We start from the raw sequence: 25,644 nt of genomic DNA, 5'->3' as shown, positions 1-25,644 counted from the left end.
CCAAAAAGATGCAGTTTATGATACGTGAACTACTTCTACGGCTATTTGGGTCATTTACATAACAATTAGTTTGGAAAACCGCACCTCTCCGCCTGTGTTCGGGGAGGAAAATGTGCAAAGTCATGCTGCCATAAACACTTCTCTGTAATTTGGTCTTTCCACGGAGCATTTACTCCACGGAGCAGCGGATCTCGCGGAGTATCGCGAGACTTGAGTAGGACCTATTTAAACATCGGCCAATGTCCGTGAGTTCACTATCATTCATTCACTCTCGGATTGTGGAGACAGTTCAAGGTAAGGAAGACTTTGTGAAAGCGTTTCTTCTTCTTTACTTGTTTTCTCCTCACCGAAACCAAGTAAATATACACACTTTACTGTTCTTCTTTATCATGGAAATTTCTTTGTGAACTCGCGGCTGCTTTTGGAGGGAGAGTTTCAGTTTTGGTAATGGTTTATTTACATTTAGGATGTTTTCCTACTCATTATATACGTTTGATTAATAGTGCGTTGTAAAATGTTAAGTATGAAAACTTTTTTTTAAAAGATTCATACATTTTGCACTTCAATATATGCTTTATTTGTACATATTTTATGTAAATTATTCTGTTGTGCAACGAACACATCTTAAGATTTAACCCTTTAAAGGGCACTTGTTGAATCTTATGAATAGAAATTAGATTGTAATCGATGTCACCATACAGGATCTTTAAATTACCATTTTATTTCCATAAAGTCCATATATAGATCTTTACTCAAAAGATTAAGTAATTTCTTTCTAATACGTTTATTATTATAATAGATTGTATACCATGCTTCATACTATGGTGCTGTATTGACATGAAAGCCAGCGGCTATTAGCCTATTACTACATGTTTTGCAAACTGAGAAAATTTTATATATTATAAAATAAAAAATATATTATATATATATATATATATATATATATATATATATATATATATATATATATATATATATATATATATATATATATATATATATATATATATATATATAATGTGTATGTATATGTGTGTGTGTGTGTGTATATATATATATATGTATATGTGTGTGTGTGTATGTATGTATGTATGTATGTATGTGTGTGTGTATATATATATATATATATATATATATATATATATATATATATATATATATGTATGTATATATGTGTGTATATATATATATATGTGTATGTATATATATGTGTATGTATATATATGTGTATGTATATATATGTGTATATGTATATATGTGTGTGTCTGTATGTATGTATGTATGTGTGTGTGTGTGTATGAGCAATTATGCAAATTAAAGCAAATTATGTTTTCACCAAAATCAAAATAGAGAAACCGTTTCTACATATTTTGTGTAAGCAAGTACTTTAAAAATACTCATAAATGTATCTGTCAGTGTTTCAAACTATTATATTTAATTTACCAAAATCACACAAGTGGCAATTTCACATCTGTCACATACATTACGACACTTTTTTTTTTCTCATAAATGCAAAAATGTCAAATAAAATAAAATCAACCATTTTTGTTCTATAGTGAGCCGATTCATATCTGTTTGATTAGCATTGTTTCTTTTGGGTTGTGCAGTTTAATTCACAGATTTTCTACAAAGTATGTTGTATACTGTAAACTCACAAACTTTTTTGTCACATCCATAACGCATGTTTATTTTGATTAAGTACAAAACATGTTTACAGTTTGATATTTTTATTATCCCATAACTTTGTGGTCAGTTGTTTTGGAAAATATGTACAGATGTGTCAATATAATGTTACTTTCTATGTGAATTTATATTTTGAGTTTTTACTGCAAATGTCACATCCATAACGCTGGAATTGCTCACATACATACATACATACATACATACATACATACATACATGCATACATACATTTATACTTTTACATAATAGGGTGTTTCTAGCTGTTAAATATGAGAAATTTTATTTTGAAGGCGCATACTTGTTGCTCTTCAGTGCTTTATTTTTCTTTTCAGTGTATTTCTTCTAGTAAAGTTATGAAACGAACACATTTTTTAACCCTTTATAGGGCACTCATCGAAACCCTGAAGTGTTACAGATAGTTATTATAAAAGTTTTGAACTTTAAAAAAAAAATTACAAATTATATTGTAAATCAATATCACTGAAATTACTATACAAGGATCTTCGCTCAATAAAGGATTAAGTAATCTACATTCTAATAAATTTGTTATTGTAATAGATTATATATCCTACTTGTATGCTATGATGCTGTATTAACATAAATGTCTGTGGTTATGTGTTGCAAACTAAGGACATTTTGACATGATGAAAGAAAGCGAATACTGACTGGCGTATTCAACTTTAATTTGCATTTTGTAAATGTAATTTTAATTATGTTAATTTGATTAAGTTTTTTTTATTAATCTAATTATTTTGTTCATTTAAATTTCATATTCATAAGTGTTTTTCAACAAAAAGAAACTGTTTTACTGTGTTTTATAAGGAACGGAAAAAATACTTCTGTACTTTTCAACATAGTACTAATAGAAAGGCCAGTAAAACTGTTCATTTGTGTTCAATTTTCCAAATGTTTGATTAATATAAAGTGCTTAATGATTTGATTGATGTAAACTACTTGTAATGTAATTGTAAGAGTTTTATTTAATTATTTATACACTTATTTATTTATTTATTATTTCCTTTGTATTGTTTTGCTTTCTATTGCCCTGGCATTATTTTCTTTGTTCTAGTCATGTACCTGTTGTTTAAAGTAGGGCTGGGCGATTAATCGAAATTGACATTCAGAACCTATAATCAATCAAATTTTTCCAGAACGATTTTTTCAATTATTTTCCCTATTGCATGTGGAGTCACGTGACCCAGCTATGTAAAAGGCTGAGGCTGATTCATACTTCTGCGGCCACTTTACTGCAACATCTGATCTCTGGTCAAGTAGGATGATGGACCCATTCTTGAGCCTTACTTTACTCTACATTGGTGATGATTGGAAGCTACGCCATAGATGCCATGAGACGGCATATTTTCCATTACAAAACAAATTATTATTTACATTAAAATATTTGTTTACAGAGGATGCAAGAAGTGCTCTGTTTAATATAGTATTTAGTGGATATAAAAGTTATTTTATTTAGAAAACGATACTGCTTATTTTCTACTTTTAATATGAAAAATAATTAATTTTGTTTCCAAAAGTGTAAGTTATTTATTTAATCTTTTTTTTTTATAAAAAGTGACTGTTGGTTTTAGCCAATGTGTGTTCTAGTTTCAGTTGTTCAGCAATGATGTTCAGTAAATAATCATAGATAGTGTGTGTTTTCTTCAATTATTTTGAAATCATGTAATGCACCCTTCAGTCAGAAATCTCTGCTGTGTTTACTGTATAAAACTGTCAGTAAACTCTGGGGGCAAAACAACAATAATAAATAAATTAAATAATCATTCATTAATTGTAATTGAGTTTAAAAATGGTCAATTAATCCAGATTTAGATTTTAGGCCAAATCGGCCAGCCCTAGTTTAAAGCATTATAACTAAATTACTCAAGGGGCGCCTGCAGAATTTTATTCCAAAGTACGCACAAATCCTGCACCGCCCTGCCCCCTTCCAGAAACACTGATGGATCCTGTCAAAGGCTACATTATTTAAGGGCATTTGTTACGATGTAATTCGTTTCCTTTTTAATTTTAATATTTAGTTGAAATCTAATTGTAATAAAAGTACATCAGCACCAAGGAAAATCAGACGCTCGACATAATCATTAAAAATTATCACATATTAAAAAAATTGCAAATATATGACAGAAGATTGTGATGCAATACAATTAGTGAAGCATTAATTAAATCCTTAGTTTCTATTGACCGAAAATCATCCACCCGCACAGTTGAGTAGTCGACGGGCTCAAATAAAAATATAATTCGTATATTTTTCTTGGAAAAAAATATCTTTTTAAAACTAATTTCGTAAATAGTGTGTTTCTTTGTTTAAATATATATTTTTTTGGTCAGTTATCTTGTAAATAAAATAGCCTTGAATGGTAGCTGTTCCATGCGAGGAGGCTGTGCAGCAGCTGATCTGATCTATCTGATGAAAGAGAGAGTTTCCCCGTGCTGATGAGACTGTGGTCTCCACTCCGTGTGGGAGATCAGTATTTGTCTCATTAGTTTTAGGCTTTTGGCAAATGTCTCAATTGCGGTTATCTGTTTTAAAGAGCGTTTACTCATTTTGAACCTTGTTTTAAACAATAGCTATCTGAATTCAAATTTTTAGAGTGCAGAAAAACTAAAGCCAATAGATTTCTTTACCCATCTCCCACCATGCAAGTACATACACGCTTTAAAACACACAAACGCGCACCTTTATTTGTTGTCATTCTCTCTTGATTTGTCAATATATCGTAGTGTATACTATTTAATAATCAATTTAAATAATGTAATAAATAAATAAAAAGGGGCATATTCTGACTGGCATATTCTGTTTTATTCTATGCTTTTCTCTTCATGTCCTATTAGAAAAAAAATAAATAAAGATTGTATCATGTCCTCTGAAATGTAGCATTAATGTCTTGTTTTGATGTATTTTATTTAATTTTTTTGTCTTTAATACACAGTGCTCAGCAAATATGAGTACACCATATTTTAAAAATGAACATTTTTATTAATTTCCCGGTGAATACAGGTAATGTATTTTGGTGCATTTAAACAAAACAGATTTATTAAACAGATATATTTATTAAATAATATTTTAGGTCACCAAACATATTTTGAAATTGAAAGATAATACAATTATATTCAAGCAATAAAAATTGCAAGCTACAAAATTTCAACTAAATTTTTTCCTCTTTTTATTTTTTTTATTTATTTATTTTTTATTTGTGTTTAATATTTTTCTGTAACATATAAATATGGGTGCCTCTGGGTGTTGGTGTTGGTGTGGGTTTCTTCCAGGTGCTCCAGTTTCCCCCACAAGTCCAAAAACAAGTGGTATAGGTGAATTTGGTAGGCTAAATTGTCTGTAGTGTATGAGTGTGAGTGAGTGTGTATGGGTGTTTCCCAGTGTTGGGCTGCAGCTGGAAGGGCATCCGCTGCGTAAAACATATGCTGGATAAGTTGGTGGTTCATTTCACTGTGGCAACCCCTAATTAATAAAGGGACTAAGTGGAAAAGAAAATGAATGAATGAATAAATTTGGGTGTACTAGTTTTTGGACCGTTATCTTCAGTACTGACTAATCTAATGTGTATGCACAAATATAATATTGTATAGCTTCCTATTAAAAATATGAATTTTAAAAAAGAGAAGGGGTGTACTCCTAGCACTGTTTATAATTTAATTAATTAATATTTTGAGACTCACGAGATGCATCATCTTCTCCTGAACAGAAAATGGCAGCTGGAAATGCACACATTGGGAAACCTGCTCCAGATTTCACAGCCAAAGCGGTGATGCCTGATGGACAGTTTGGAGATGTCCGTTTGTCAGACTACAAAGGTATGAAGATGCGGAGAAAAAAGCTTCCAAAATGGATATCCTGTAATATGTACAGTAATACACTGTGATTATATTTAACTGTAAATGTTATGCATCTTTTTAATAGTGTACAAAAAAACAATCTCTGCAATGAAGTATTGCAGGAAATTCAAGGGTGTGGCTTTCTATCACACAAATATTTTATTAAAGACACAGCACCCATTGTGTGAGTGTCACTGTGCAGTTGTGACAAATTCCCTGCTGTTGTTTATAGGGAAGTATGTGGTGCTGTTCTTCTATCCACTGGATTTCACCTTTGTGTGTCCCACCGAGATCATCGCATTCAGTGATGCTGCTGAGGAGTTCAGGAAGATCAACTGCGAGATCATTGGTGCTTCTGTTGATTCTCACTTCTGCCATCTTGCCTGGTGAGCAAAACATTGAGAGGGTTGCTAGATCACACTCTCCATGCCAGATAAAGATAAGATCTAGCCCCCAACGCCAAATCCTGTTAGAAATTGTCTGGAAAATTACTGCTTTGTAGTTTCCAGAGACAATATAGACCTTGAAATGGAGACATTCTCTTATCTCTTATGCTTGAAAGCAAGTGTGCTTGAATCCACACAGTCATAATATCATAACAACATGGAAAAGGAAATAAGAATAAAGCAATAAATATAATAAAATTATAAAAACATAATAAAATGATCAATAATAATCAAATCATTAACTAACGATCAACAAAATATTTACATGAAGAATAATTTAATCTATGCCAAATGAAAATAAAACACAACACAAATTTTATGTCAAGTTATGTTGTATAATATTTGACCCTTCATGGATCACAAAACTAGTCTTCACCAAATATATAGCCAAAACTACAATGAAACAAGTCAAAATGATTTTTTTTGGCCAAAAAAACATTAGAATATCAAGTAACCATAATCTAGTTTAACCATAAATCTAATATGTGTTGCTAAAAATGGAATTAGCATCTAAAGGTAATTTTATTTTATATATTTATTTATTTATTTATATATATATATATATATATATATATATATATATATATATATATATATATATATATATATATATATATATTCTTTTTATTTGTATTTAATTCATTTATATTTATTTGTATTTATTCATTTATCTTTATTCATTTATTTCTATTTGTATTTATTCATTTACTTATACATTTTTATTTATTTATACATTTATTTTTATTAGTTTATTTATTTATTTTTATTTTTATTTGATTTTATTTAATTTATTTTAATTAATTTTTATTTGATTTTATTAATTAATTTTTATTTCTTTTATTTTTATTTAGTTTTATTCATTCATTTTATTTACTTATTTATTCATTTATTTTATTTATTTACTCATTTATTTTTATTTATTCATTTATTTATTTATAAAAAAATAATTTATTAATGAGAATTTTTTTTAATTCATTTTTTATTTATTAATTTATTTTTATATATTTTTATGTGTATTTTTTTATTTATTTATACATTTTGTATTTGTTTTTTATTAATTTATTTTTATTTGTATTTATTTATTTATTTAATAATTTATTTATTAATTTAATTTTATTATTATTATTATTATTATTATTATTATTATTATTATTATTATTATTATTATTATTATTATTATTATTATTATTATTATCATTATTATTATTGAACCCTCATATTCCATAATTTTTGAATGTTTGTATCTTGGCTAAATGTGAAGAGCTTATTTATACCAAAAATTGACACTTATGACTGGTATTGAGATTCGGTGTCAAATATATTCTACACCAAAACTGCTAAGTTACTAACTAACAAAAGGTAAATAAAGACAAGAAGAAAAATAGCATTTAGGTATCTGGTTCCCGGAGGAAGTTTTAAGTTCAACCAATTAAGGATAATGTGTTCCTCATGACTTATTTAATGTTTCAAGAGTTCACACTTAGATATTGTTTGACAACTGTTAGCAAGTTTGGCATGCTGTCCCGGGAGAGAACCCTGAGCTCGGAGATAGGTGAGCCCAGGGTTCCCGCCTGGTCCATAGAGCATATGAGGGGAGTACAAGATCAGGTGGTTCTCGAGAGCTCCCCGTGGTAAAAGAAAAAAGGAGGAGAAGGGGTGGATGGGGGGTTTCTTCGGAAAACGAAGATAAGAGAGTAGTACTAGCTAGGCTACTTATAGTGAGTTGGGGTTAATCTGATTGGCTAACTAGTGAATGTAGATGAGTGCCAGCTGCAGTCAATCATATCACATGCTCTTCTCGAAACTAGTTTGAAAACTTCACTTATGTCCTCTGCTTTTTTTATAGTGACAGTTAATCTGTGTTTTAATACTGAGCTAGTGGAGTTATTCAATATTTATGTACCCACCAATGAATAACAATGTTTTATGTGTGTGCATGATCACAACAGGACAAAAACACCTCGGAAACAAGGTGGCTTAGGACCAATGAATGTCCCTCTGGTGGCAGATACTCTCCGCTCCATTTCTAAAGACTACGGTGTACTTAAAGAAGATGAGGGTATTGCATACAGGTATGGATGGTCTACTCGAAAAAATCAAATACACCACTATTTATACAACTACTAGGAAGAGTCCTGGTGGTTATAAACATCTTCCACTTATGGATGATGGAGGCCACTGTACTCATTGGAACTTTCAGAGTAGCAGAAGTTTTGCCTTGTGCCTTGAGACAATCCTGTCTCTGAGGTCTACAGACAATTCTTTTGTCTTCATGCTTGGTTTGTGCTTTGACATGCACTGTCAACCCTGGGACCTTATATAGACAGGTGTATGCCTTTTCAAATCATGTCTAATGTGTGTAGAATTTTGAGGAAATAAATGAATTTAATCCATTTTGGAAAAAGGCTGTAACATATACAAATGTGGAAAAAGTGAAGCGCCATCAATACTTCCCAGATGCACCCTATTACCCATTTTTTAACACCTAGTTACTTTCCACCCACCCTCTTTACTAGCTTTGGCATAAAAAGAATGTTACAGTTTGTAATACTCTACCGTAAGTTTAAGTTGTACTAATATTTTACAGCATTGTGTTTTGCTGTATAAATGAAGCCTTACACTGTGTCCTAACTACAAGTGACACAACACATGATAAAAGGTATCTTTTCAATGTTAAAATGTGTTTTTTCCTAACATCTGCGTCACTGATGCGCAACATTTCTATTTTAAAAATGGTTTCTATTTCCGTGACAGTATAACAGTATAGACTGCTATGACAATTATCAACTCGGGGACAGAATATGTGCTTTTTCAGTGTTAAATGCTACCAATCTGAGTTTGAATAACATTTTACATGACATTTAATGACATACTACTGAAAGCAGCAGCAGATAGTACACCTCAAATCTTGTAAATAAAATAACTAGCAAGTGGTTTGAAAATACAAGTCAGAAATGTGACTGTGCAAACCAACATCAGTCACTCAGCCTATGTACTTTTTAATAATGTTAAATATTTATTAATTATATTATATTATAACCCTTACCATTTCATTATGAGTGCAGTTGCTGATATTTAACTGAATGGCTGGTATTTTTTTTTTCTCTGTCGTGTGGCGTTTGGTGCAGACAGGCAAATTCCTTGTCGCTGGAATCTTGTTGCTTATAGTTAGTATTGTTCGTGAGCACAAGAGACAACATGTAAAAGTTTTACCTACCCCAAACTTTTGACCAGTCATTCTGCTCCTTGAGAGTTTTGGCACACAACTATTATAATAAATCCACTCATTTAATAAAACAACTGAAATGACTTATGCTTTTTTTTTATTTTTTATCCCAGAGGTCTTTTCATCATTGACGATAAAGGCATTCTGCGGCAGATTACTATCAACGATCTGCCAGTCGGTCGCTCCATTGATGAAACCCTGCGCTTGGTGCAGGCCTTTCAGTTCACCGATAAACATGGAGAAGGTACAACACTTTCTCATCTCTGACCTGATGTTATGTAATATTCTTTTTTTCATACAGTAGTGTCTACAATCAGAGGTAAAGAGGAATGGGATTACATACCAGAGTATTTATAATGAATAATTCAGTTCATAACAGTAATATTACATATAAATTTGTTTTTGTTGTCACTTGCTTTTTTTTCTAGTTTGCCCTGCCGGATGGAAGCCCGGAAAGGACACGATTAAGCCCGATGTCAATCAGAGCAAAGACTTCTTCTCCAAGCAAAACTAAAAAAGGCACTAGACTGTGCAGCGTAGTATAATAAACAGGCGTAATGTGAATTAATGCTACTGTACGTCCATTTACAAGTCATTATTATTATTATTATTATATAGTGTTATATATATTGTGAGAAGTTGTAGGACCAAAGTGCGTCAGACTTGTTGAAGTGTATTGAAACATTTGAGTTGGTTTGTTGAACATGTTACCTTTTGTGAAAAGAGATGTTATATAGTGATGACCTTTTGACTGTATCGTCAACAGTTGCATTTCAAACAATAAACGCATATTTTTAAAAAAACTATTTAGGTTTATTTGTTTAAACACTGTTTTATTGTAAACTTTTATAAATCTTCAGTACTACATAAATATGTAAAACATGTGAATGTCTGTTATCATCGACCAAACAAACAGCCTGAACACCAACATTTAGAACAGGGGTGTCCAAACCTTATGAAGGGCCAAAAACCAGACTTGATTGAGGGGGTTGGGCTGAAGGTTATTATACCAAACTGTTACATTAAAGCTGCTATTGTAATTTCCTAATTAATTAATATTGAAAAATAAATTGAAGTATTTTTTTCATCATATTAATAATTATACTTTATTATTATTATTATTATTATTATTACTTTTTTTTTTTTTACATTTTATAATGAACTTCTTACAATAAAAACAAACACATTCAAGAGTTCACACTTAGCTGATGATTGATTTTAAGCTTGTTTGTCATGCTGTACCAGGAGAGAGCCATGAGCTCATAAGATCCTGGAGCCCTTGGCTATCACCCGTTTGCAGGGCAAGAGGGGAGATTGACCACAGATAGACCCCTGCTTATTTGTGGCTAATGACGAACTGCTTTATGAGGGGAAAATACTGTTGGCTAGGAACTTAACTATGGTGCCATTTACTTATGACGCATGTCTGTGGACGGTGGGAGGAAACCGGAGAACCCAGGGGAAACCCACGCCAGCACGAGGAGAACATGTAAACTCCACACAGAAACGTTGACTGGCCTGGTAAGGATTAGAACCAGTGACGTTCTTGCTGTGAGGCAACAGTGCTAACCACTGGGCCCATGTCCCACCCAATCTAGGAAGAAGATGGGATTCTTCAAGATGAAGATGACTGGTATGAAGACTATGGTTATTTATACAGACTTTGGAATCGTCTGATTGGAGAATTATGTATTAGCTAATGCAGGACCAGCTGTGGTCCAACATAAGCACATGAGCATCACCAAATTAGTTTGGTGTTCAATGATGAATACATGAGTCAAGTTGAACCTGCCTTTGCCTTGATTTGCTTGTTGATGTCTTCTGTATTGTTCTCTATCTTCAACTGACCGTATTTACATGTAAAAAAAAAAATTGTTTAACTTCACGCACATTTAATTGAAACATTTCAGTTTGCTTTTTTGTAGGTCAACAATTAAACAAACAAACAAACAAACAAAAGGTTACGTTAAATCAGAAACGACAATCTCTGTTGAAGGCATTTGCTGTAACCTTCACAATAAATCTCCTCTCAGATAGAATGGCAGGCCATAGTTTGGGCATCTCTGGTTTAGAACTTAAATATTATCATAATATACATTCAAATATTAAATGTATATACTCATCGGCCACTTTATAAGGTACACCTTTTTAACTGCTCGTTAACGCAAATTTCTGATCAGCCAGTCGTATGGCAGCAACTCAATGCATTTAGGCATGTAGACATGGTCAAGACGATCTGCTGCAGTTCAAACAGAGCATAAGAATGGAGAAGAAAGGTGATTTAAGTGACTTTGAAGGTGGTATGGTTGTTGGTGCTTGTTATGAGCTTGTTAAAGTATTTCAGAAACTGGTCCAAAAAAGAGATAATATCCAGTGAGCGGCAGATCTGTGGGCGCAAATGCCTTGTTGATGCCAGAGGAGAACGGCCGAACTGGTTCCAGGTGATGGAAAAGCAACAGTAACTGAAATAACCACTCGTTACAAGTGAGGTTTGCAGAAGAGCATCTCTGAACACACAACACATCCAACCTTGAGGCGGATAGGCTACAGCAGCAGAAGACTACACTTGGTGCCACTCCTGTTAGCTAAGAACAAGAAACGGGCTTACAATTTGCTCACCAAAATTGGACAAAAGAAGATGGGAAAAACGTTGCCTGGTATGATAAGTCTCAATTTCTGTTGCAACATTCGGATGGTAGGGACAGAATTTGGCGTCAACAACATGAACGGATGGATCCATCCTGGCTCGTACCAATGGTTTATGCTGGTGGTGGTGGTGTAATGGTGTGGGGGATATTTTCTTGGCACACTTTGGGCCCATTAGTACCAATTGAGCATCGTGTCAACACCACAGCCTACCTGAGTATTGTTGCTGATCATGTCGATCCCTTTATGATTACAGTGTACCCATCTTCTGATGGCTACTTCCAGCAGGATAAAGCACCATGTCATAAAGCGCGAATCATCTCATACTCAAATGGCCTCAACAGTCACCAGATCCTAATCCAATAGAGCACCTTTAGGATGTGGTGGAATGGGAGACTCGCATCATGGATGTGCAGCCGACAAATCTGCGTGATGCTATAATATGGACCAAAATCTGAGAAATATTTCCAGTACCTTGTTAAATCTATGCCACGATGGATTAAAGCAGTTCTAAAGGCATATGCAGTCAAGTCATGAAGTTATGCTAGTGGTTAGACTAACACGCTAATATTTAAGTGGTTGATATATATACATATGTGACTCTGGACCAACTATACATTGTATGGGTAAAATTATCTTTTTGTAATGCCAAAAAAACATTAGAACAAAGTAAATATTATGTTTCATGAAGATATTGTATTTTGTACTGTAAATATGTAAACTTTTGATTAGTAATGCACTTGTATTTTAAAGGAATTTTTTCTCTATTTTTTTGAACCCTCAGATTGTAGATTTTTTTAAACAGTTGTATGTCTGTCTGAAAAATATTGTTCTAACAAAGTGTACACCAGTGAAAAGCTTATTTATTCAGATTTCAGTTGATGGTTAAATCTAAATTTACAAAAATTTATGATACTTATGACGGAATTATGATGGTTCACATATTCCCTACTGAAAAATCCAGCTTAAACCAGCCTAGGCTGGTTGGCTGGTTTTAGCTGGTTGACCAGCCTGGTTTTAGAGGGGTTTTGGCCATTTCCAGGCTGGTTTCCAGCCATTTCCAGCCTGGTCTTAGCTGGTCAGGCTGGAAAATGACCAGCTAAAACCAGCTTGACCACCTAGCCAGGCTGGGAGCCCAGCTAAAACCAGCTATGTCCATCTTAAACCAGGCTGGTCAAGCTGGTTTTAGCTGGATTTAGCTGGTCATTTTCCAGCCTGACCAGCTAAGACCAGGCTGGAAAAGGCTGGTAACCCGCCTGGAAATAGCCAAAACCCCTCTAAAACCAGGCTGGTCAACCAGCTAAAACCAGCCAACCAGCTGGTTTAAGCTGGATTTTTCAGCAGGGTTATAATTAAAGTGTAGGCTGAGAACCACCTGAAATGTATTCAAGCATTTGAATTAGTATGTTAACTTGTGTCTCATTTATTTTGCGAGAAGGATTTAATATTTAGGAAAATCTGGCTATATTGCCAACAAAATTTCAAACTATACATTTACACTGATCCTCATTGTGTAAATGAACATTAATTTATCGTAAAATATAATATAACTAGTCTATTAAAAAAATTTAGACTAAATAAATTTGCTGTAGTACTACATAATCAAAATATCTTCATCAGAGAATTTTCTATGGATCAATCAATAGTTATCATACGTCTCCCCCTTCAAGACTTTACCGCCAAATGCCCGTGACAGACACCGACAGGGTTACGCGCTTCATTCAATTTGTGACGGGCAGCGGTTTTTTTTATTTGCGCGGTACTTAACAATAAACGATAATATTTGTCAAAAAACACTTTACCCTGTGTAAATATCGATGTATTTATTTAATTAAAAGTTTGTTGGTTTATTTAGTATTGCCATAACAGTCTTGAGGGGTCGTTTTAGTGTGAGGAGGCTAACGGTAAAGTTAGCTTAAGAATGACAACCTTACAGAAGAAACTGACTAAGGACAAACAGGTGCTCGCTGAGGTGAGATACTAACTTAAGTTAATGATATTTACACTGCGAACGTATATAAAACAAAATGTGCCATGCTATTAAATGAGTTTAATTGAACTGTCAGTTATTATATTACCGTATAATTCATTTAAAAAGCTAATGTTGCTGAGAATGAACGTTACCACAGTTTTTCCTTAACGTTTACTTTAAACAACCCTTCAAGCAGTTAACTGGGATTTTAGCGGAGACAAAATGTTTAATATCGTGGTAAATATCAAATGTTAATTTCATGATGTACATTTAAAAACTATTGTAATATTGTCTGAAGATATTGATTTAATTTAATATGACATTGTAGTGTTTTAAGGCTCATTATTGACCGTTTTTTCCACTAGGATCGCTTGTGTTGAAATTGAAATGATTGTAATTCCGTATGTAACGTTAACTTACAGGCCTATAGCCAGCCTGGTGAAAGGGGTGGTTCTTTTTTTATCTCAAAATATGGACCTTTTTGCAGTTATTCGCCTCATTTTCTATTTAAATATTAAATTTAAATACTTCATTTTAGTGACATTTTAAGCACATTTTTTTTGCTGGATTAGCTTGTCGGATGGTCATCATAACCACAGTTTTTAATGTACCAAAATATTTCCTAAAGATTAAGAATATAAATATAAATAAATACTTTTTTTTTTAATACAAAATTAGCCTGTTGTAATTTATTAGGCAAAAAACAATCTGACCAGCACATTCAACTTTCCCCAATCAGAATTTGGCTTTTTGAATATTAAAAAATTTAAACATAATAATAATGATAATAATAATAATAAAAGAGCTTCTTGATTTTTTTCTTGCCTCTCTTGTAAAAAAAGGACATTTGATTGAAAATTCATGGATAACAACAGTAGCCAAGTTAGTATTCAAATTAATTTAATATGGTCCACTTTTAGTGCTTCACAACTTGTATGTTTTCTCTTTTAAAAAACAATACAGTAGCGAAAGATTACTTCACTTACATCTTATTGTATGTTTTCTTGCACAGCTGGATGTTTTACTCATCAAAAATACTAGTTTGCATAGGTCAAAACTGATTCGGCTTGGCCTTAAAGCCTTTTTCAATGGGTTATTTTCACAATTTACGATGGTGTAGCAGTCAAAATAGAACAAATGAGCTCATGTATAGGACAAATTCTGGACCTTCATTGAGGGGTGAGTCTTTCGAACCCGAACCCCCCTTGGCTACGGGCCTGATCTACATAAATAATTAAAGTTTTTTGTCCAAATTATTTCAGTTTTGTTGTAAAACTGAGCCACGTGTGATTGGCAGTAAATTGAAAGGAAAATTAAATCTTTTGTTGTCGTCACAAATACACAGACATTTACAGAATATTCAATTAAAATTGTCTGAAAATAGCTTGAGTAAATTTTTTTGTCATTTTTTTTAGTTAAGACAGATTAAGTATTTCTTTCAGACACATTGTTAATCATTCTCTTGAAAAAAACAACATTTGAAATATTTAACCACTGATCTATAAAGTGTGGTTTTAACATTTTTTTTTAACAAAAAATTGCTTAAAAATAAAAGCATTTCAATTAAAACCTAGTTGAATATTAAACCATAATATTGTGATTATTTTATTTAATATTGACAAAGCTATGCACAAATAATGTTCTTTTCCACCAGTTTATAAGCTAAGGTGTGTAATGTCAGCTCAACGAGGTCTGCAGTCAATCCTAAAAAGTGCAAAAGTTATCCATTATGGGTTTTTGTTATATCCTCTGTGAACAAAGTGACCAAATGCAGCATTATCATGCATCTGATTATGAATAGACTGTATGTCTATTGCTGTTTTTTAAGCTGCTTTGGGAACGTTATTGTGAATTATATCGAATCTGTGTTTGTCATCAGGCTCTGGACACCGAGGCTCAGTCGTTGGTGTTTCTCAAACGCATGGTGGTTATTGCTGTATCCTCCATCACGTACCTGCGTGGGATATTTCCAGAGAACTCCTACAGATCCAGATACCTGGAGGGTACAATTATATTCAATAGTATCTGGATGCAGACTTCGATTTGCAAGCTGAGACTGCATATTTCAGAGATGCAATGTCAGACACAGTGCACTCAATGGAGCTAGTGACGTCACTGTGAGGGGTAGGGTGTGGGCGTTAAAAGCATTGCATGCAGCTCAGCTTGCAAATGCACCAAGTCTGCATCCAGACTCCTTTCTTTATATTACACACACAGGTTTATTAATGGCTGAACATCAGACTATTTTTAATCAGGCTGCACGTTGAATGTTGTTCTAGATTTGTGTATCAAAGTCCTCAAACAAGACTGTTCCTCTCCTGGAGCCCACAAACTCATCAAATGGTAAGTGTGTGTTTTATTATTGTAATAAATCTGACTTTACATTTGTAATAGTGCACAATAAAAACAAAATGATGGTATAAAAAGTCTTTATTTGTCCTTCAAGGCTGATGGGATGTTTTGATGCTTTGGAGAAGAGATATGTGAGTTTAAATAAATATGTACAAATTTTAATATCTATATTCTTGTATTTATTTTTTTATCATTGAATAAATGGTTAAATTTTTTCAGCTTCAGATGCTGGTAATTGGGGTAAGTATGCATAAGTTTGTGTGTTTTTTAAAATATTTATATAAGACTTTTTAAAAACAATGTACATATAAAAACATATTACATAAATTCTTACATATTTTTTCCACAGGTGCACACAAGCCCAGATGACAGTAATGTAAGTTTATTAGTTTAGGGGGTTTAACGCTCTTTGCTTGCAACGCAATTTGATGATAACCTCAGAATACATTAATTTGGCCAATTTATATTTTAAGTATTCAAAACTACTTTTAATGTTTGTTTGTTTTAAAACCATATATTTGTAAAATGGTAAAGTAATAAAAAATGCCTAAAGTATTCTTATCATTATTTTTTCAGTAATATTAATTATTATAATAATTATGATTTAATTATTATTAAATATTAACAATTTAATTATATATATATATATATATATATATATATATATATATATATATATATATATATATATATATATATATATATATATATATATATATATATATATATATAAATAAATACATTATTATAATTATTTAATTATTATTAAATAATAATAATTTAATACATTTTTATTAAGTTAAGTTGTAAGATTACTTGTTTTCATGCTCTGCAATAAGAATAAAATTAGTTGTATAATAAATCAGGGAAAAACTATTTTATATTTCACAATAAATATTTAAAACAAAATGAATGTAAACAGAAATTCAGACAGGTTTCATTTCTGTATATGTTGTTTTGCAAGGAAAGAGAAAATACACTGTATGACACTGCATATGAATAGTATATACTATTATATGCAGATTTATTATTATTTTACTTTAAAACTAGGATTGTCAAAAGAATTAATAATCACAATTAATGTTATTATCATATATTAGGCTGGATGAAACCAAATTTAGCATATGAGTTTATTATATACAGATAATTATATACAGTTGAAGTCAGAATTATTAGCCCCCCTGTTTATTTTTCCCGAATTTGTGTTTTATTTTTTTCAACACATTTCTAATCATAATAGTTTTAATAACTTCTTTCTAATAACTGATTTATTTTATCTTTGTCATGATGACAGTAAATAATATTTTACTAGATATTTTTTAAGACACTTCTATACAGCTAAAAGTGACATGTAAAGGCTTAACTTTAATTTAAAGGTATAACGATGGTTTGTTCTTTAGACTATCAAAAAAAAAAAAAAAAGCTTAAAGGGGCTAATAATTTTGCCCTTAAAATGGTATTTAAAAAATTTAAAACTGCTTTTATTCTATCCGAAATAAAACAAATATGTCTTTCTCCAATAAAAAATATTATCAGACATACTGTGAAAATTTCCTTGCTCTGTTAAACATAATTTGGGAAATATTTAAAAAAGAAGAAAAAAATTTAATATTTTATAAAGAATAAATAAAGAATATGGACAGCAGTAATACTTCTTCAGATCTGTTGTTTTGTTTATGTTGTCTCAGCACGTCATCGAGTCCTATCAGTTTAAGTTCAGATACTCAGAGCATGGACCACAGATGGACATCCTGAGGTGAAGTATCGTTCATCAGTCATGTGTTTGGTAAAGCTAAAGGATATTGTAATGACACTCATTCTGTTCCTAAACATTCCTCATTTTGGGATCAGTAAGATTATAAAAATTTAAACAATTCAATTACGTTTAAAACAAATGCAACTTTTTGAGTGGTAGTGTAAACACAGTAGTTAACATTTGAAGTGGATCATCGCATTTCATCACAGTTGCGTTTTGAAGAGCATTTTTGATTCACTTCAAATGTTGACTTAGTTGTAGTTGTATTGCAAAACACCAGCTGAAACGTCCATTCACTTACACTAATCCAAATACTAATCTTGTCGTCTTTTTTGGATTCCAGTAATGTGAATGGGGACATCAGAGTGACCTTGGAGGACACAAAGAAAGCTTCAACGCTCCTGATCAGGAAGCTGTTTCTCCTCATGCAGAATCTAGAGGCTCTTCCCACTGCCGTTCACCTCACGATGAAACTCTACTACAACGATGATGGTACAATACTCTGCCTTTACATCCTTCTGTTTCATCTAGAAATCCCTTAACTGGCCCCCATTTATGAAAATTACTTGATAAACTTAAATGATTGTCAATCTTCATACGCTTTGTTGCATAGACAGATGTCAGATTGTAGCAAAAGTTATGCGCCTTTATTATTATGAAAATAATAAAACAAATGTGTATTTTATTATATTACATAAAATATGTATTTTACTAAATGTTTTAGCCTAAAATATAAACATATGAATATATCATATTCCAAATTGGAAGCTTATATCTAAAAATAAAAAAAGCTTTCAGTAACATTTTGATTGGATGCAGTACCACAGATGACCACAAGATAACATTCCATTTTCACTGATGGTCATACAAGAGCTTCCCCTATGTTTTGAGAAATATAAACCATATTTTTTCATACTTTTGACAATATTTGTAAAGTAGACACCAAATTCTAAAGTAGTATGGTACGTTTTGTGGTATTTTGTTTAAATTTAGACTCTAAAAACATCAAAAACATTTTTACATGTGGATTGCTGTAGCAAAATATTGTTTTACCACTCTGATGAGTATTGTTGTTGTAAATTATTAAATTATTTAATTAATTTACTGTTAACTATTAAATTAAACATAAATTAACTTTTATTAATTAATAATCAAAATCAGTTTTGGAAACTTAAAAATTTTAAGCTTTCAAATGATATATAGTGTATCATGATTGCTTTAGGTTTAGACTACAATATTATGTTTTTAAAATGTAACTTGTAAAATGTCCCACAGGTTGTTGGGTGCAATAAACGTGTTTTAATCTATTACTCATCTTACATAACAAAAAACAGAAAAAACGTTCTAATGATATATAGATTGTCATGATTCGATTAGGATTTAAATGCAAAAAAGTGATGTAAACATAAGCATCCTAGTTGAGTTGAGTTCAAAGTTAAGCGGTTAAAAAATGACAGTAAAACTAAATGAAACTAACAACAGTTACTGAAAAGCTAACTGAAATAAAATATTAAATAGCCAAACTAAATTATCCAGTGGCTGAAAATCTGACCTGCCACTGTTTAGGGAAACACCCGTTGAAAGCGATTCTTGGGCAGCAAAATATATCCATTAAGCATGTTTATATAGAACCATGCCTTTGTTTCATATGACAAAAAAAATAAACTACACATGTTAAACAAAACATCATCTTTATTATGAGCTTGTCTGAATATTTCAGAAGTTTTACTTTCATAATTTTAAGTTGGATTTGGTTCAAATCTTTGTTTGACCAATTCTTTTATTTTTATTATTAAGACATTTGCACAAGAGTTGAACGTTGTGTTAACTCTACTAACCTCTAATTGCTAAAACTGAAACCAAATCCATAAAAACAACATAGAAATGTGTTCACAAAATAAAAACTGAACTAAAACAATCACACTTTACAATAAGGTTCCATTAGTTAATGTATTTGATCTAAGAATAAACAGCACTTGTACAGCATTTATTAATCATAGTTCAACATTTACTAATGCATTATTAAAATCTAAAGTTAATTCGCTATGAGTCAAAAATAAATAACTTTATTTTCATTAACTAATGTCACCAAAGATAAATAAATGCTGTAATAAATGTATCGTTCATTGTTTGATCATATTAGTAAGTACAATAACTAACAACTAAAGGAACCTTATTGTAAAGTGTTACCATTAAAACTAATACAACCGTTGGTAAAGCTACACTGTAAAAAATCTTGCTGCCTTCATTTTTTTCAGTTGAATTAAATTAACTTTTCTTCAGTCTGAAAAAAAATATTACATTAAACCTGGCTAACTTGTTGTTAAAGTTAGAGTATAAGTTAAGTTATAAGTTAAAGTAGAATAAAAACATTTGTTGACATCACTTTCTTCATATATTGTTTTACAGTGTAACAAAACTAAAATGTCCAGCAAATTTTAAAATAAAATTATGTTTATATGGTTAAAATGAATGCACTTTAGGATCTATAAATGACTGATGAGAGATTTTAAACAAATCAGAACAAAAAAGACTTTCAACATAAAAACAAAAAGACATACAATATAAGTACAAAGGTCAATGGATACAATCTCAATTACATTCATAGCTATTTATGTTTGATCAGATCTTGCCATACAACATTCTGTTAACATTCTGAAAATCTCTACCAGATACCTATAAATAAAAGCACTACAATTAAATTCAAACATTACATTTCTTCTCAATCCCTTTGCCCAATATGAAGACATTTTATAGGAATGTTGTCTTAAGAAAAGGGTCAGTACTTCCACCTCTTTATATCATGCCATTCACCTAATGATCTTCCTTGAGCCATTTCTTTGTAATAGCCTTTTTACTCGTTGTTAGAAGTGTAAGGTGATACGTATCTTTTTTTTTTTTGTATTTTTGAAGAATAAATTCCCAGGTACATAGTTTTAAAGTTACATTCCAGATTCAATCCCATTACTGCATGCATCTCTTTATTCAGGTCTTGCCAATATGTGTGAATAATATTACAATCCCAAAATATGTGAAAATGATTACATTTTATTCCAGCATTTACCATCTTTTTAATTTCTACTTTGAACATATTTTATTTTAGGTGTTATGAAAAACATTATTACTTTTTTACACATAAACTCCCCCTATGAATCTGAGTTAACTGACTGCTGTGCTTTTGTCTTTGTCACTCAAGTCACACCTCCTGAATATGAGCCACCAGGATTTAAAGCAGGGGTGAATGACAGCCTGTGGTTTGAGGGAACAGCGGTGCACTTCAGAGTGGGTGATCTGCAGTCTCACTATCACACCATGAAGCTGCGCGTGACTGCGGCTCAGAGTCGCCTTGGGAAGCTGCAGGACGATGGCCAGTTGAGTGAGATGGAGACGCCCTCGCTGCGCCACATCAGACCTGCAGAAATGGTAAATAGCACATGCATCTGAAAGGGATAGATCACTCAAAAATCTACATTTGCTGTTAAATTACTCACCCTCAGGCCATCCAAGATGAAGGTGGCTTTTTTAATTAGTAAAACACTAAAGATACTTTTTAGCTGAACTCATCATGGGGTCTGTTCTTCACACGTCGATTGCTCATTTAGCTGGATTTGATTATTGAAGATTTGACACAGTCCATAGTTTCGTTCTTCAAAACTTATTCGATAGTTTTTGTCAAAAAAAGTACAAAAACTGTCACATGGTGGTTCTCCACTAGGGGTTCAAAAGAACATTTATTAATATGGACTTTTTTAATACAAATGTGTACTATTTTAACCCAGCTTTAGTACAATTTGTGTGTGATAATAGACATGCACAATATTCTCTTTTTTTTTTAGAGTTCACACTCAGATAATGCTCGACTGTAATAGCAGGTTTAGCATGCCATGGTTTCCGCTACATTCATTCTTCCATGGCGGGGCACCATGCCCAAATTGATCCCGCCACGGTTACATTACAGCTTCTCATTCAACACATTCAGTCGTGTTTTTTTTTAATAGCGGGTGATAATCGCGCATATTAAAAGGTAAGTGAATTATAACTGCGCAAACTTTTCTATAACAGTAGTAGTGCTGTGCATTATTTGTTTACCCTTTAAGGTTACGTGCTGACTGACTGACTGGCTGACAGCCGTTTCACTTTACTTCAGGACACATTAATACCGCTCTGTTGGTCTATTGGAGACATTCATAAATATTCTTTGCAAATCAAATAAATGTTGGAGACGTACTTGTTACATAAACGCACAAAATCGCACTTCAGCAGCGTTTATTTAAGAGCGCACAAGAAGATCTGCACTTGAGCAGCGTATATTTGAAGGGGCATGCAAGAAGTTATGTGCACGAGCAGAGGAAATCAGCGCGCAAGCAAAGAGATTCGCATGCTCGTAGGCTATTACATAAATGCGAATGCGATCTTGTAATACTGCGCTCAAGACATTTGTTATTGAAATAACGCCACAGGTAGTTGGTAGATCTGTGTAAAAAAGGCACTGCATGCTGTCCCCCGAGAGAACCCTGAGCTCGTAGATAGATGAGACCAAAGTTCCCGCCTGGTCAATAAGCATTAGGAGTGATACAAGATCAGGTATTTCTCGAGAGCCCCCTGTTTTATACTTTGGCTAATATGGTGGTGCTGATTGACTCAGTGTGTATGCGTTAAGTGCTTTTGACTGTTATTACAATTCATTTATGTACATGTTTTTAGACTGTTGAAGGAAACCGGAGTACCCAGGGAAAACCCACACGAACACGGGTGAACATGCAAACTCCATGCAGAGAGTGCTAACTGGCTCAATTAGAACTTGAACCTTTGGTCCTCCCGCTGCGAGGTAGCAGCGCCAGTCACTGAGATGCCGTGTCTCCCGATCCTAGAATCAGGAGGAGGGACAAGCGAAGGGTTAGGTGGGGGTGCGGGGGCAGTTTCCAAAAACGAAGATAGAGAATAAAGTTTAGGCAGGATATTTATAGTAGTTTTAGAATGATCTGATCTAGGATAAGCTGTATATCAGCTGTAGTCGATCACATCACGTGCTCCTCTCGAAATTACTCACAGCAAAAGGTCACTGGTTTGAGCCCCAGCTAGGTCAGTTGGCATTTCTGTTTGGAGTTTGCATGTTCTCCCCGTGTTCGCGTGGGTTTCCTCCGGGTGCTCCATAAACATGTACAGGTGAATTGGGTAAGCTAATTTGTCCGTAGTGTATGTGTGTGAATGAGTGTGTATGGATGTTTCCCAGTAATGGATTGCAGCTGAAAGGGCATCTGCTGCGTGAAACTTATGCTGGATAAGTTGGCGATTCATTCCGCTGTGTCGACCCCAGATTAATAAAGGGACTAAGTTGAAAAGAAATTGAATGAATGAATGAATTCATGCAGTCATGCATGTGTTTGACAGCTAATATGCCGATGATTTGATGCTTCGCAAAAGTTGTAGACACCTTAACCAATATCAAAATCCTTTTTTAATGCTAAATTAATTTAAACAGCGAATTTTGCCTTACGCCGCATGATTAAGACACATGACTAGGCCTACTATAATAAAGAAAATCCACTCTAAAAGTAAAACTAAATAAATCGCTAAATACTCTTTTGACACATGAAAGGGTAAAGCCTGCGGCCCACAACAAATGTGGAAAGTTATTGCATATCATATTTAACAAACCGTTTACTACGAATTTTATGTAATTTTGATCACATGCATAATTGAATATTAATCAAAGATGTCCAAATGATGACCCACTACCTGATGTGTTTTTTCAATGACAAATGTCGTGAGTGCAGTATTACAAGTCGAGATCGCATTTATGAAATACAAGCATGCGAATCTCTTTGCTTGCGCGTGATTTCCTCTGTTTCTGTGCACAAAACCTCTTGCTCGCCCACAAATATACGCTGCTCAAGTGCAGATTTTCCTGTGCGCTCACAAATAAACACTGCTGAAGTGTGATTTAGCACGTTTATGTAACGAGTATGTCTCCAACATTTATTAGATTTGCTAGGAATATTTATGAATGTCTTCAATAGACCTACAGAGCGGCATTAATGCATCCTGAAGTGAAACGGCCATAATCTCCAGCAAGATAAAGACATTGTATGCAGAACCACAGAGCTTTATCTATAAATAAAGTATTAATATGGAAACTGTTTTCATCTTAACTGAAAGCTACATCGTGTTTGCTGGCCTCACGAATCACGCACCTGTCAGTCAGTTAGTGAACATGCCACCTTAAAGGGTTAAACAAATAACGCACAGCACTACTACGATTACAGAAAAGTTCAGGCTGTTATAATTCACTTACCTATTAATACGTTTTGGTGCGATTATAATCCACTATTTAAAAAAAACAACTGTATGTTTTGAATGAGAAGCTGTTATGTAGCCGTGGCGGGATGAATTTTGGTGTGGCGCCCTGCCATGGAAGAATGAATGTAGCGGAAACAGTGTCATGATTTTGAGGATCGACAGATCTGTCCTTCACAACACATGCATGGATCTCAGATCAGTTCATCCAGACATTTTAATCTGATTCACAAACTAGTTTGAAGAACCAAATTAGCCATAGATCAGTTATCAAGATTAAAAGATCCAGGATATGCCAAATGATCTTAGATTATTTAAGCGAGGTACAAAGAGCAGACCCCAGGTCTTTAGTTAGTCTTTAGTCATAATCATCAAATGATGTAGCTTATACAATTAGCTGTAGTACGCCTTACAAATGAGACCAACATTGTTCTGCTCATTGATACAGGTCTTCCATTTTGTTTAACAGTCTTAAATTTGACATTGTGAAACCTGCAGAAACCCTACTGAGGTTTGAGGCTATGGATAACATTATAATGCTGCCTGTACTGTTCAATTTCTTGTTCAGGTCAATGTAAAGGGCCTTGGTATGTTGTCTACAGTCGTCGGGATTCATTTTTGTGTTGCCTGTGTTTATGAATCACCAGAGAACACGATATCAGCTACAATGTTCTTCCTAAAAAATATCACCTACCTTTTGATCTGAGAATGAGCTAATTAACAGCAAATGTGCAGTATTTGGTGAACTGTCTGTTAAATGAGACGTTATGTGGGATAAACTGTTGATATGTGTTCAGCATTTGATGAATTATTTCTCTGACAGATGACGAGAGACTGTGAGCAGGACCTGCCGTCTGAAGATGGTGAGTCTATGAAACTGCTTTTAGTTCTGAAAATCTGCTCTGCTCTTGGGAAGTATTTTCCAAACGTTTTTATTATTTGCAGAATCTGTTGCACAGTTTAAACAGCCCAAAAAGTCTATCGCAAAGGTAAGATGTTTTTGGCTACTACAGATATGAAGATGCGCTTTGAAATCAAAACAGATTTTGATTTTTTTTCTTGTTTGTTTGTTTCATTCCTTTATCAATTTTAACAGAGGAAATGTGTAAGAAGCAATCCTGGAAGGAGGAAAAAGAAGAAATGCTTTTAAAAAAAAACTTGCAAGTTCACATCAAGCAAATATGTCTTTGAAAGCGTTTTTGCTAATATATTTAAAACATATTTACGCTTGGCATATAAGCTTTTTACCAGGTAAAAGTTCTAAGTTCTAGAGAATTCCTCCTGCTCATATTTGGAGAACTGAAAAGCACTGAGGTGATTTCTTGTTAGGAGTTAATGAGGAAGATATTTATTTTACTGAATGTACAAAATGAAATACATGACACATCAGCTGCTTGTTATGGATCAAATAAACCACACT

The 25,644-nt window shown here is 32.8% G+C and overlaps 2 protein-coding genes across 3 annotated transcripts; both read left to right on the top strand.

Annotated features, from left to right (window-relative positions):
* The first annotated feature begins 204 nt into the window (after positions 1–204).
* prdx1 (peroxiredoxin 1) lies at positions 205–10,004 on the top strand. 2 transcript variants are annotated; one of them, XM_056472538.1, is made up of 6 exons: positions 205–294; positions 5,400–5,508; positions 5,762–5,915; positions 7,925–8,047; positions 9,315–9,445; positions 9,630–10,004. In XM_056472538.1, exons 2-6 carry the CDS (start codon positions 5,403–5,405, stop codon positions 9,713–9,715), a joined length of 600 nt encoding a protein of 199 aa, XP_056328513.1. In that variant the 5' UTR covers positions 205–294; positions 5,400–5,402; the 3' UTR covers positions 9,716–10,004. The 2 variants fall into 2 exon arrangements, with proteins under 2 accessions (XP_056328513.1, XP_056328506.1); XM_056472531.1 differs by lacking the exon at positions 205–294 and adding an exon at positions 335–356.
* A 3,610-nt stretch (positions 10,005–13,614) lies between these two features.
* On the top strand, positions 13,615–25,613 carry zte38 (zebrafish testis-expressed 38). The gene is made up of 12 exons (XM_056472509.1): positions 13,615–13,819; positions 15,699–15,822; positions 16,099–16,162; positions 16,266–16,302; positions 16,391–16,411; positions 16,521–16,547; positions 17,860–17,927; positions 18,271–18,419; positions 21,124–21,350; positions 25,048–25,087; positions 25,170–25,213; positions 25,321–25,613. The coding sequence occupies exons 1-12, from the start codon at positions 13,769–13,771 to the stop codon at positions 25,372–25,374; spliced, it is 906 nt and encodes a 301-aa protein (XP_056328484.1). The 5' UTR covers positions 13,615–13,768; the 3' UTR covers positions 25,375–25,613.
* The last annotated feature ends 31 nt before the right edge of the window (positions 25,614–25,644 follow it).

Source organism: Danio aesculapii, chromosome 2, assembly GCF_903798145.1.
Source record: "Danio aesculapii chromosome 2, fDanAes4.1, whole genome shotgun sequence".
NCBI classification, from domain to species: domain Eukaryota; kingdom Metazoa; phylum Chordata; class Actinopteri; order Cypriniformes; family Danionidae; genus Danio; species Danio aesculapii.
Note: the sequence above shows the minus strand (reverse complement) of the source record. Positions and strands in the feature narration are given on the sequence as shown.

Coding starts and splice junctions, on each gene's coding strand:
- prdx1 (XM_056472538.1), top strand. CDS start 5,403: ATGGCAGCTGGAAATGCACACATTGGGAAACCTGCTCCAGATTTCACA. Junction 5,916..7,924: donor CACTTCTGCCATCTTGCCTG/GTGAGCAAAACA, acceptor TGATCACAACAG/GACAAAAACACCTCGGAAAC. Junction 9,446..9,629: donor CACCGATAAACATGGAGAAG/GTACAACACTTT, acceptor TTTTTTTTCTAG/TTTGCCCTGCCGGATGGAAG.
- zte38 (XM_056472509.1), top strand. CDS start 13,769: ATGACAACCTTACAGAAGAAACTGACTAAGGACAAACAGGTGCTCGCT. Junction 13,820..15,698: donor ACAAACAGGTGCTCGCTGAG/GTGAGATACTAA, acceptor GTTTGTCATCAG/GCTCTGGACACCGAGGCTCA. Junction 15,823..16,098: donor CAGATCCAGATACCTGGAGG/GTACAATTATAT, acceptor ATGTTGTTCTAG/ATTTGTGTATCAAAGTCCTC.